General features: G+C 42.4%; 1 protein-coding gene across 1 annotated transcript; it reads left to right on the plus strand.

The window, feature by feature from the left end:
* Positions 1-2,217: 2,217 nt before the first annotated feature.
* On the plus strand, positions 2,218-13,133 carry SUV39H2 (SUV39H2 histone lysine methyltransferase). Its single transcript, XM_078860916.1, has 6 exons — positions 2,218-2,475; positions 6,146-6,291; positions 6,481-7,170; positions 7,676-7,822; positions 9,173-9,302; positions 11,536-13,133. Exons 1-6 carry the CDS (start codon positions 2,454-2,456, stop codon positions 11,925-11,927), a joined length of 1,527 nt encoding a protein of 508 aa, XP_078717042.1. The 5' UTR covers positions 2,218-2,453; the 3' UTR covers positions 11,928-13,133.
* Positions 13,134-13,200: the final 67 nt, after the last annotated feature.

A 13,200-nucleotide genomic window follows, 5' to 3' on the forward strand; every position in this document is an offset into this window, starting at 1 on the left:
GTCATTAACATCTGGCCACTGTGACAGAATGGCCCTCGACTACAAAATCCAACAAAGCACCGGGACATGATGGAAAGTCAAACTTTAGTATGACAGAATATTTGTTACTACGTTTGATAATTATTAATGTGTTGGATAGCACCATTTAAATGCAGCATATTTCTATAAAGTTTTTATAATTGATGTGCCACTGGACGGGAGGTGATGGGTGGGGGGGCTTGGTGTCGATATTCAGGGCAGCTTTTCGGGAAGTTAATTGCAAAGTTTGGTCAATCATCTAACTATACTTACAACGTACATCGTTCATAATCAACGTTTTTGGGTTTAGATCGCGTTATTTATAATGTGTCGTAACCCTCCACCACCCGACACGGCCAATCAGTAAAAAAGTGTCACGTTGACAAAAGACAATTAGTTCACTGCTTAAGCCCACCGGTGTGTTGAAGCGTGAAACCACAACAGTTTACAATTTGAGTACGACGTTTCGCTGGTAATTGCATCCAGCATCATCGGGCAATTCGCCAGAATGGTGAGGCTCTGCTGTGTCTCCCGTTCTCATATAGAGCAGCAGCAGGGTGACGTCATCATTAACTCATCAGGTGTAAAGATTTGAGCGGGGGGGGTTATTGTAATTATATACTAGATTAGTAATCAGGCTATTGTTACGATGCGAGTTGTAGATTAGTAATCATTTGGAATGTGTTTTATTGTGATTATGCAACATTAGTAATCAGTTAGTGTTTGTTTCCCTTATAAGGAATTGTAATTTATCTTATTTAATGTATTTGAATAATATTGGTCGCGAAAGCCTACGTGTTAAACGTACATCGTGCTATTTGTGGCGAGCATACCTAGACTTTTATTGGCATTTAGCTTCGAAAACATATCTCCATGGAGGAATACTTTGCACTTTCGTCTGGTTAGGGACCAGAGCATGGACGAATGTCAAATCAGAGCCTTTATTGAGCTTGCAAATGTATTTTGTCTGCGAAAAACTAACATGCAAATAACTACTGTAACTATATAACATGCGTGCGAAACCTAAATAAGCATAAATCAAAGAAAAATAAACAATAAATAAAACTAAACAATGATACCATGAATTTTTTTTTATTCTTGCGTAAATAAATATTGTAGTATTATACTATCACAAAAATATGAATTATTTACAGTATAATCACAGAAGTGTATTAATAATATATGAATAAACACATAAGAGATGCTCACTGAACGACTTTTATTCAAAGACTGAACGAAAAAGGTGGCGCGTGGCGCGAACGTCGTGGAAAGTTCAGAATGAAATCGGACGCAAGAGGAAAGGGCTTGCACGAAATTTGAAATGTGGTGATAGTTGAAAACGCCCGAAAGAGCAAAGCGACGAAAGTCAAGTGGACGAAAGTCAAGGTAACGCTGTACGCAACAATACAATTGAATGTGTGGCCCCAATCCAGCGGCGAAACAAAGTGCACATTTCGTTTTCCGGAGCTCAGCCCCGGTCAATTCCCCCGTGTGTATGATGATGATTGACACGTGTCAGTGAGGGTCGAGGCAGAGCACGTGGTAGTCACGTGGGCCGGTGGGGGGGGAGTGAGAAGTGGGGGGAAAGGGTGGGGGCAGAGGGTGGGGGCGGGAGAGAGGGGGGGGGGAGTGGGGGGGAGCTGGCGGGAGAGGGGGGGGCTGGCAGGAGAGGGGGGGGCTGGCGGGAGAGGGGGGGGCTGGCGGGAGAGGGGAGGGGCTGGCGGGAGAGAGGGGGGGGGGGCTGGCGGGAGAGGGGGAGCTGGTGGGAGAGGGGAGGGGCTGGCGGGAGAGAGGGGGGGGGCTGGCGGGAGAGGGGGGGACTGGCTGGAGAGGGGGGGGGGGAGCTGGCGGGAGAGGGGGGGGGGCTGGCTGGAGAGGGGAGGAGCTGGCGGGAGAGGGGGGGGCTGGCGGGAGAGGGGGGGGCGGGAGAGAGGGGGGGCTGGCGGAAGAGGGGGGGGCTGGCGGTAGAGGGGGGGGGCTGGCGGAAGAGGGGGGGGCTGGCGGGAGAGGGGAGGAGCTGGCGGGAGAGGGGGGGGCTGGCGGGAGAGGGGGGGGCGGGAGAGAGGGGGGGCTGGCGGAAGAGGGGGGGGGGCTGGCGGAAGAGGGGGGGGCTGGCGGTAGAGGGGGGGGGGTGCTGGCGGGAGAGAGGGGGGGGGCCAAGACATTTTTTTGGCGCCACAGCGGTCACGTGGTGCGCGGCGTCATCCAATCAGTGCGCGGGAGCTTTCGGTTCGCGGGAAAATGGCAGAGGGTGCGTAAAGTGATTGCGGCTAGCAGCAGACTGCCGGGCGATCGGGGGCATTTCAACCGAAGGGATTGTTCGTGGTATTTTGTTGTTGTTGTTGTCGAGGCGGCGAGAGCCCCGAAGCGAGGGAGAAGGGGAGGGCCGCGTTCCAAGAGGCGACGCTAAACGCGGTCGCCGTTCCGCTGCGCCCATGGAGCTCGGGCCTAAGCGGGGTGAGTTACGGTTGCCATGTGTCATGTAATCTGCTGCTGTTGTTATTGTTATTATGAAGCATTGTTGATCACGTAGAAGTGTAAATATTTGCGATGGGTATTTGTTGTTGTTTGTTGACACGTCGTGAGGAGTTGCGGTGAAGCGAAGTCGAGGTGGTAATGTTGTGGGTGTTGCTTGCCGATGGAGGTCTCTGTTATCAAAGGATGGGCGATGTTCATGTTGATTAACTTTGAAGTGTTGATGTATTTAAGAGTAATGAGATACGTCAGACAATGTTCAAATCGACAACATTCAAAAATAATTCGTGGTTAGCTCATTAATTGAATTGGTGATTCCACTTGTTTCATGCTTTTGACTGGTGCGGAAACATTGGCGTGTTTTGCAACGGGCCGTAATCTCTTATTAACATTAACATATCGCAATACGTCATTCTTGTAGAACAACTAAATCCACGTTAGGGTGCATCTATAGAACAATTTCACGCAAACGTCAACATGTGTGTGATCAAAGTTGTCGGCTATCGTAAACCTCGTACGAGTGAAAGCCACCTCCGCCTATTTTACATCATCATACGTTACTTTTTATATTTAAAATGCTTGGTTGCACATTCATATAAACTTATCATCATCGTCATCTCTGGGCCGCATGTACCACACACTTGTGAAATGCCAGTCGTTGCGCAAAATGTATAGCCACTTGGGAATATTCAACCTCTCCCAGACTTTTGATATAAAGCTTTCGTGACTGCAGGGATTCATATTCTTGGTTCTTTCGGTAAAGTCACGTAGAAGGGAAATAATAAAAATATACAACAAAAATTCTCACGACGTATCGACTGCAAGAAAATGTTCTTGCTGTGGATTTCACACCTGATGATGATTTCTTGTGTTGCAGTCGAAACGTGAGAATTTTATTTAGATATTTTTGTTATTTTATTATTTCGCTTCTTCCGTGACTTTACCGAAATAATCAAGAATACTCTCCCAGACTCTTTAAGGACTCGTGAAACCACTGCTTTCTTCGACAAGGACTCTGATAATGTTGCTGCTGCTGCTGCTCTTGCTAAGTTCTCTCACCTCTGTTTTTTGTAGACAGCCCCAGTGCCGCATTAATATGTTGTAGGCCCCTGGGCTCCAGGTACTGTAAGGCCCCCAGTTAATATTTTAAAATAGGAAACAAAGTTAAAGAAAAATAAGATACATTTTACAAGGCTAACAACAATAGAATTCAGCATTCACTAATGAAATAACTTTGCACTTAATCTCTGGAGGCCCTTGGGCTACAGCCGCTAAAGCCCCCGTGCCAAAATCCGGCCCTGCACAGACCCAGCAACTAGTACTTGCCAACCAGACAGAAAAAAACACGTGTCCAGGTATTCTTATACTGCATAGAGCCCTTGTCTCTCTTATCTTTTCCGGTTCCTTGTTTGTAACTGTATAGCGCAATTCATATCGATGTTTCGCGTTGTGTCTGTTTCTCATGCAGATTTCCAGTTGTTGAAATCAATGTGTATTACACTTTAATGAAAGTAAAAACAAAATTTGTATAGGGAAATATAATACTGTAGTTGATTCGATTTCTACTCCCGTTACAGTGTGTGCATGGTTGAGTTAAATTGTTGTCAGATCTGGTTTCCTGGTCACTGCAATCAGAATAGGATCAATTTCGATTTAAAGCTTTCGTGACTGCAGGGATTCATCTTCTTGGTTCTTTCGGTAAAGTCACGTAGAAGGGAAATAATAAAAAATACACCATAATAAAATAACATTTCTCACTAAATAGGATGACCTAAAACAAACTAAATCAAGCCCTTTGTGATCTACTTGGATGAAGACCTCTCCTGCACGCCGTTTCGGGAATCTTTGACCCATACTTTACGAGCTCCCCCCCCCCCCATCATCGCGGTTTGGCAACGTTTGGAAGGAACAGCAGCAGGGCCGTTTGACATGTCACTTGCCCGGAATCTTACTCGGGTTTCGTAAGCACAGTGCACTAATAGCACTGTCGCTGTATTTTTGCCCCGTGACAGGGTTAGTGATTATATATTGAGCTTTACTCTTTCCACAATCAACTGTAATACTGCGTACGGCATTACGTTCAGGTTTGCTAGCCATGAGAGAGGCATTTTACTGGTAGGAACCTCCTGGTTACACCAGCCTACATGGGGATTATTGTGTCCGTCGTGCAGGGAGGGGCTGGGTGGGGAGGGGCTGGTCACCCCGTGGTGCCCTTATAAAACTCAACGTTTAACCTACTCACGCCGGCTTGTGCCCGCCCTCACAGTCGGGCATATTTGCGGAATACACCACGCCGCCGTTGACCCTAGCCATTGACCGAGCAACCCAACGTTCCTACCAGCTCCCTCCGCAGGAATGTGTTCGTGTAGTTTTGCTACTGCATTGAAGGGGCGCAGACGACAGTGGTTTTCTGTATGGTCCATGGTTTGGGTTTCATGGCCACAATCGCACTGGGGCTTTTATTTTCCATTTGTTAACGATGTGTGCGCATCGGCCTGTTAATGTTCTGATATTGTTGATAGTTATGGCAGTGTCTTTGAGCAATGTCAAAGGAGGTGCTATATTTGGGTATCGAGGTGTTTATTCTTGACGTCTGCGTTGTTCGACTGTTTGCCAGTCTTCTGTATCTGGGTGAGATTGAGTTATGTTGATCGCACGATCCCAGAATGGGTGCCAGTTTAATTTGAAGGACAGTTTGCTGATCTCGGGCCACCGGTTCATATTGCAGTGAGCTAACCACTGCTCCACCAAGAATGAACATACGAAGCAGTAATTTGCAAAAATTTCAGTTGTTGACTAGACTTGCCCAAGATGTTGACCTTAGAGCATAGTGTCCGTGTTGGTAACATAGCGTGTGGATGACTTCCGCAGCTTAATAAGTGAGTTGTAACCAGGGGTGCGTGGAGCAAAGGTTAGGGTTGCCGCAATATGGCGATACAGTACTATGATATTTACTTGCCCCCTACTGGACATGTGTGAAAAGTAGCTTCGTAGCTCATCAGATTTCTCCAGAATAATTAAAGATTCTCATTCCTATTCTGACGATATATCCAATTACTCATTTACATTTTTAGAGTTGTAGAGGGCATGGCGATTATATGCCGTCATTATTTGAATTATGTATCAACTGACTGCATGTGCCTCCAGCGCTACTGATTGTAAGGGTGCAATTCGAGCTGGGTTATCCAACTATTGAATTAATAGATGTATCGACTAAGATAACATAGTTGTTGAGGTGTCGCCTGTTAACATGTGTGCCGCTGGATGGGAAGTGACGATTTGGAGATTGGTAACATGATCGCCATCATTTGCAGCACACCCGTCATATGTTTTTGAGGGGTTTTCAGCATTCAGCAAGATTTCTGAATCACTCCCATTTTCAGAGGTTCCTGGATAATCGACCACGTAAAGTATTTTTTTTCTTGATTAATTGGCCTATTTGACAACTGTACCTAGGTCGAGGTGCAATCATCAGAAGACTTGAGTGGACTGGAGTTGAATTTGTATAATATTCATACTAGAAATACAGCAAAACACACAAAATAAAAAAAAAAATGAAGAACAATTAAAATTTACGAGAATTTGATAACGCGATAATCATGTTGTAACATTTTGTAAAAATGTTAGTAAAGGTTTCACGTGCCTTTTTCAGATATATTTGTGCCGTGTTTGGTGAGCTTGGATCGCTTGTCGGAGATCTGCAGGCAGCAGAAGCTAAAGTGTGCTGATCTTGACATTACCCGGCACAATATTAACTACTATGAAGTGGAATACTTGTGCAACTACCAGAAAAAAGAGGTGAGTAATGCACACTCACTAAACATTTACACCATCTTTAGACAACTTTCACAAATGTTAATTCAAATTGTACTTGACTTTACACAATGAGAAATAACAAAAGCTTTACCTTTGTAGGAATGATGTGTCATTTCAGTTTTTAAATGGCATACAACTCATTTCACCATACGCTTAAATTATCATTTTTAGGATATGGAGTTTTACCTGGTGAAATGGAAAGGATACCCAGAGTCTGAAAATAGCTGGTTATCACGCAAAGATCTCAAATGCAAAGATCTGTTGAATGTCTTCCACAAAGACATGGAAAGGGAGTCGAAGAGGCAAAAACAAGTTAAAATCGTCAATGGAAAGAAGCCCAGAAAGAATGTGCGTAATCTTGACCCCACTGTGGCCGAGTACCTGAAATTAAAAGGTCAGCAGAGGCTACGACTAGCCGCCTGGCAGAAGGACCTGAACCGGAAGAAGAATCACAGCGCTCTCATCCTAGTGGAAAATGATGTCGACCTCGAGGGTCCTCCAGCGTCCTTTATATACATCAACGAGTACCGACCAATGGATGGTGTTGTCATGGCCAAAGAGCCTGTGGTTGGTTGCAGCTGCAAGGACTGCTTTTCAGAACGGGGAAATGGATGCTGCCCTACAATCAATTTTACCAGCTTTGCCTACACCAACTCTGGACGTGTGAAGGTGAAGCCCGGAACGCCAATCTACGAGTGCAACTCCCTGTGCCAGTGTGGGCCCGAGTGCAAGAACAGAGTCGTGCAGAAAGGCATCCCCTTCCCACTCTGCATCTTCCGCACGGATAACGGCCGTGGCTGGGGAGTAAAAACTATGCAGAAGATCAAGAAGAACAGCTTTGTGATGGAGTATGTGGGAGAGGTAGGTGTAGTCATCAAGGACTGATATAAACAAATCTTAATATTTTATTATGCTTTTCAACAGTAAATATAATTTACATTCCTGGGATCCTACTTTTGGTTTCATGGTTAGCACACTGAAATTGTAACATAGAGGTTGCCAGTTTGATACAATCTCTTGGTGAAGCAGTTAAAATAATGGGCAAGTTTCTTAAATGCTCCCACTTCTATACACCCAACGGTATAAAAATAGGTGCACCAGCCAATTGTAAGGTTGTGTGTGGTGGGGAAAATTTTGGTGTGGCTGCTCTCACCTCTTCCAAAATATCTGGCCATGGAAGAGTAGGCTAAATACCCTCTAAGAGCTGTTGAGCTTATTTTAGTAGAGGACCTTCTGCCAGCATTGGCATAAGCAAGTGATTGCAGGACTGCACCTTTACCGTTTTCTCTTTAAAAAATATTTCTTGCATTATAGTGTACATTTTTGAATGTCAGTTGTTGGTGTTTCTGTGTGTTTTCGTGTGGAGCTCATCCCCTCGGAGGAGGCTGAACGGCGTGGTGTGATCTATGACAGGGCAGGAACAACATACCTCTTCGATCTTGACTTCTGCAATGATGACTACACTGTCGATGCAACCTTCTACGGCAACATCTCCCACTTTGTCAACCACAGCGTATGGCCGTACTTTGGTTGTGTTGTCACGTTAAAGAGTTTGGCGTATATTTAAACCTGCAACTTGTGGCAATTTTGATGTTAGGAATCTTGAATTTATTTGTTATACCAATGTTACAGAGTTGAGTTTGAAGATTTGAGATAATTAGGTCCTAACTTAGTGTTATTTGGTACATTTAATGTGTCTGTTTTGAAAAGTATTGGTATAGGATTAATTTATGTTTGATGAATTTCAATCAGATATAAATTTTTAATGTATATCTGATATATCTACTACCAATACATGTACTGATCTTTTGTAAATCTGGAGGGTGCTGTGTATATCATGAGTTATTTTTACCATACTAAATGCTGGACAGTGCGGGTTGATGAAAGCAGGGAGCTTAGATGTGTGAGCATCGAACGCACTCATGTATTTCCCTCACTGCTTTCTGCCACAATTTAGTTACATGGAACTATACTAACAGTTGTGTTTGTGACTTAATACAGTTCATGCCCAATTATAGTTCATTCTCATAGGTTTAAAATACTCTAAGCCCTTATGGGTAAATAGGGGGTTAGGTCAACTGCAGCCGCGGTCACACGTCAAAACACAACTAAGTTGCCTATTCCCTCACTGAACACAAATACACTAACATTAAAAAACGAATGTTCAAGTAGCAATTAAAAACAGTAAATAATGTCATTTATCTTTGATACTGAGGGTTGAAGTCCAGTCAATGGTGGTGACGAGGATGAGGTAATGGGGGGGAGGTGGTTGTTCGAAGGAAGAGGGGCTTTGCCCACCCTCTTTCTCCGCCTCCACCTGGTGGTGGGAAGAGAGTGGTGGTGGGAGCTGGGAGATGAGACGATGCACAGAGGGAATACAGATGCTGGGTGATTTCAAATTGCAAGTGGCGGTCGCCATGTTAAACATGGATACACAAAATTCATCGCGGTTAGAAAATGTACATGCCGAAGGAAAATAGTGACTCGATAAATACCGCAAATGCAAAGAACCAGTTGGGAAGGGATTGCTCTGTTTGATTTCTTTAAAGCACACATCACTAAGTGGTATGAGCTTTTTTCTTCCAATAACCCTTTGATGTTTATAGATTTGAACACCCATTTTATACCACTGTTTCGTTTCCTAGCATGATGCAAAGTAAGCAATGTCACAATCTCGCTCGAGTCATTTTGAGGCCTCAGCATGGCATTTACAACCAGCTATAACAATTGTCGGTGGTCAAACCACTTCCATGGCTGATACAGAGTAGGGAGGCCTGTATCCGGTAATTAATTGACAAAAGGGTGTAAGTTTATTTTTACTTAATTTGATTATGCCAATTGACTGCTTTACTTTTGTGTGCAGTGTGAGCCAAACCTGCAGGTGTACAGCACTTTCATCAATAACCATGACTTCAGTCAACCACGCATTGCCTTCTTTGCCATGGATGACTTAGCAGCTGGGGAAGAGCTGACATTTGATTACAACATCAAAGGTGAGCTACCTACACTGAGTGGTTCTGCTATCTGCCAAATATTTTAGTCTGGTACCCGAGTACATAATGATACGTGCAATTCTAAAAATTGCTTGCACAGTTTTAGAAATTAGTTTAACACGTCGGCTTTCGCGACCAATATTATTCATAAGAGAGTTTTTTGGTTTAGATTGAAATTTGGTATGTTTTTTTTCATACAGCACTTAGGGTCTCACTACAATTGCTCTAACCCAAAAACCTTTATTATGAGTTTTAGAAATTGGTTACACAATTTATTTTCATTTCATCAGTTAATTTATATCAGGAGTTCAGGGGTGGTCAGGAACACTTGTACATCGATTGTCCATGTCAAAAATGTGAGTTATAATTAATAAAAAAAGTTGACATTAATTCTAATATAAAAAAAATATGACGAACATAAATATACGTAGCTCTAGATTTGAAGCTTTCGTGACTGCAATGATTCATATTCTTAGGTTTTTTCGGTAAAGTCACGTAGGTAAAACATTAAAATTAATGAAAGTAAAAAAAAACAAAAAAAAAAAACAAATAAATAAATAAATGAATAAATAAAATTCACGACGTTTCGGAGGCAACACAAGTCTCCGTCATCAGGTGGGACCGTCACAGCCGAATTAGCTGCATCAAGTGAAGCAATGATTCAAGATGTAATCCCTTATAAGCAAGTTGAAGGGAGGTGGAGAGGGGGGGGTGGAGAGCTTATCAGGCTGTGGTAGCCAATGAATGGAAACGTATCGGGAGGGAGGAGGAGCGGTGATCAAAGACTGCACGTAGTGCTCAACACAATGAATGGAGACGTGTCGGGACGGAGGGCGAGCGGCGATCAAAGACTGCACGTAGTGCTCAACACAATGAATGGAGACGTGTCGGGACGGAGGGCGAGCGGCGATCAAAGACTGCACGCAGTGCTCAACACAATGAATGGAGACGCGCCGGGACGGAGGGCGAGCGGTGATCAAAGACATCACGTAGTGCTCAACACAATGAATGGAAACGTGTCGGGACGGAGGGCGAGCGGTGATCAAAGAACAATTAAGAGATTACTGTTAAACACTGGGGATGTTAACACTCGGTGAAGTAAATTAAAATAGTGCCTGTCAGATAAGATGGTCCAAAAAGTGTAATTAAGTCTTTTTTGCGTGGTTAATAACATCTTTCAGTAATCACTGGAAAGATGTTATTAACCACGCAAAAAATACTTAATTACACTTTTTGGACCATCTTATCTGACAGGCACTATTTTAATTTTAATTTACTTCACCGAGTGTTAACATCCCCAGTGTTTAACAGTAATCTCTTCATTGTTCTTTGATCGCCGCTCGCCCTCCGTCCCGACACGTCTCCATTCATTGTGTTGAGCACTACGTGCAGTCTTTGATCACCGCTCCTCCTCCCTCCCGATACGTTTCCATTCATTGGCTACCACAGCCTGATAAGCTCTCCACCCCCCCTCTCCACCTCCCTTCAACTTGCTTATAAGGGATTACATCTTGAATCATTGCTTCACTTGATGCAGCTAATTCGGCTGTGACGGTCCCACCTGATGACGGAGACTTGTGTTGCCTCCGAAACGTCGTGAATTTTTTTTTGTTTTTTTGTTTTATTTTACTTTCATTAATTTTAATGTTTTACCTACGTGACTTTACCGAAAAAACCTAAGAATATACGTAGCTCGGCTACAGGCTGGCTGAAGTGTACGGAGTGACGATGTCATGTCGGTCATGTTGCATGGGGTTGTATTCCTTATGGCAGTGATTACAACCCTGAGAAACTTCTGCAACTCACCCACAGAATTGCAATCTCACTAGGAAACACATTTCCTTTGAAATTTGGTATGTTTTTTTTTCATACAGCACTTAGGATCTCACTATAATTGCTACCTGCTGCATTTTATCAGAATGTTCTGGCCTCTGGAAAGCCCAAAATACCTTATCTACTTGTGCACATGATTGTTTCTCACCAGCAGTTATTGAATGGAAGAGGAGGAGCTGGCAAAACACCTGCTGAAAATATTCCCATTGTAATTAATTTAATGTTTTGGTCAAACAAAAAACTGACTTGCAACATTGTTGACTGGGGGAGCGTATGTTACAAATAGTCCTTATTTTTATAACTTGAGATTTATAAACTGCTTGCAGATAGTTGTCATAACTGGATATGATTACTTAGAAATACTGTTTTCATGTTTCATGTTGTATCTTTCTTGTTTCAGAAATGACAGAAGATGTGGCTGATACTTCCAATAGCCTGATTCAAGCGAGCCCACTTTCCAGTCACAAATGCCAAGATTCCAGTAGCCGGGCTTTGCATGGTCAAGTCACCAATGGCCCTGTTGCCATTGCTTCCTATTCAATTGCACCAGATTCCATTGGATCTGTCCCTAATGGGAATATTGTAAATGGCCAGGTTTTAAATACTCCAATATCTAATGGTCTGGTGCCAAACGGTTTGGTTAAAAATGATCTGATTTCAAATAGTTCAAGTCAAAATGAGTCGTGTAACAAAGACACTGCGCTTCATACCACTGTGACCACAAGCCCCAAGAAGAGAGCCCGCATTACCTGTAAATGTGGAGCAAGTACATGTCGGAAATTTTTATACTGAAACCCATCACCTCCGCTGTGTTCGAATTATTCATTTTCTAAAACGAGCTTTATTGCGAGTGGTATGTTGAACTCGTTACCACCTAATTAATGCAGCTTTGTAAATAAAATCATAACTCCACTTCTATTTAAATTAAATCAATGCAGGATTTGATTTGTGGTTTATATTCATAATACATTTTTAGGTCGGATTGTATAAATAAAATGTGTAGTTTACCGTCCCCCACAGCCAATTGCTTTTATAAACGTTTCAATGTATGCTGCTTAGGCACGCGCACATTGGCACATTTGTTCACGTGACAACAATAAATTGAATGCGGAGGATGGTGTAAAACGTACTTGCAATATTACCCAAAAATCTATTCTGCATTGCAATATTCGTTGTGAAATTCTATGCTTCTAAGTGGTTTTTTATTGTTTTGTGTTACCATGCATGACTTAAATTGCCTTTACAGAAGTAAAATGGCTCATCTAAGATGCTGGCAAATGTGTGCTGTGTGCTTATAAAAGTTTCCATTTTAGTGCTGTGGCTGTGGAAAATATTTTTTTATCAACAATTGTCAGTACATTGCTAAGTACATTATTCCATTTGGCCTGAGGATATTTTTAATTTACATTTAGAAAGTTTATACAGATTAAAACAATTATCAAGAGTCTTGACTTTGTTTTTCTTGAAATGCATTTCCTATTTTAAAACCTTGCCAGCTAATTGCTTAAATTATGCTAAACTAATTAGCCATATGTGACAATGAGATTTGTCATTAGAATGTCAAGGTTTTAAGCCTCATTGCTACATAATGAGGGTCAATGTTGAATTCAAGTCAAATGAAAGTATTTTGTAAAATTTTAACCACGTGTGTATTTCCTTCATGTTCGAAGACTGATGTGCTTTGTGAACTAGCATGAGAGCGTTAAGAAATGTGATACTTGTATTATGACTTATTGGAATATTTCCATAAATACAGAATATACAAGTCCATTTTGTTTTAACTACATAAAATATACAAATATTGAATGTTACTTAATGGCATTAATAATTGCTATATATTTCAAAATCCAAATCCTGTGCATCGGTAAAACTTTTGTATGGATTTGCAGCACTTGTTAAAGTTTATTTGCTGTGAAATATTCAGTAGAACATGAAAGGTATTATTGGAGTGGTACCGTAAGTATTGACTAAGATGAACTGCATTTGTAGAACTTGACAACTTTAATAAATTTTATGTGGCTATTAAGTAGACTTATTTGAAAACTACCTTTGTTTAATCAGGCTG

The sequence above is a fragment of the Lampetra fluviatilis genome, chromosome 11 (genome assembly GCF_964198595.1).
Source record: "Lampetra fluviatilis chromosome 11, kcLamFluv1.1, whole genome shotgun sequence".
NCBI lineage: Eukaryota > Metazoa > Chordata > Hyperoartia > Petromyzontiformes > Petromyzontidae > Lampetra > Lampetra fluviatilis.

Coding starts and splice junctions, on each gene's coding strand:
- SUV39H2 (XM_078860916.1), top strand. CDS start 2,454: ATGGAGCTCGGGCCTAAGCGGG. Junction 7,823..9,172: donor CCCACTTTGTCAACCACAGC/GTATGGCCGTAC, acceptor TTTTGTGTGCAG/TGTGAGCCAAACCTGCAGGT. Junction 9,303..11,535: donor ATTTGATTACAACATCAAAG/GTGAGCTACCTA, acceptor TTCTTGTTTCAG/AAATGACAGAAGATGTGGCT.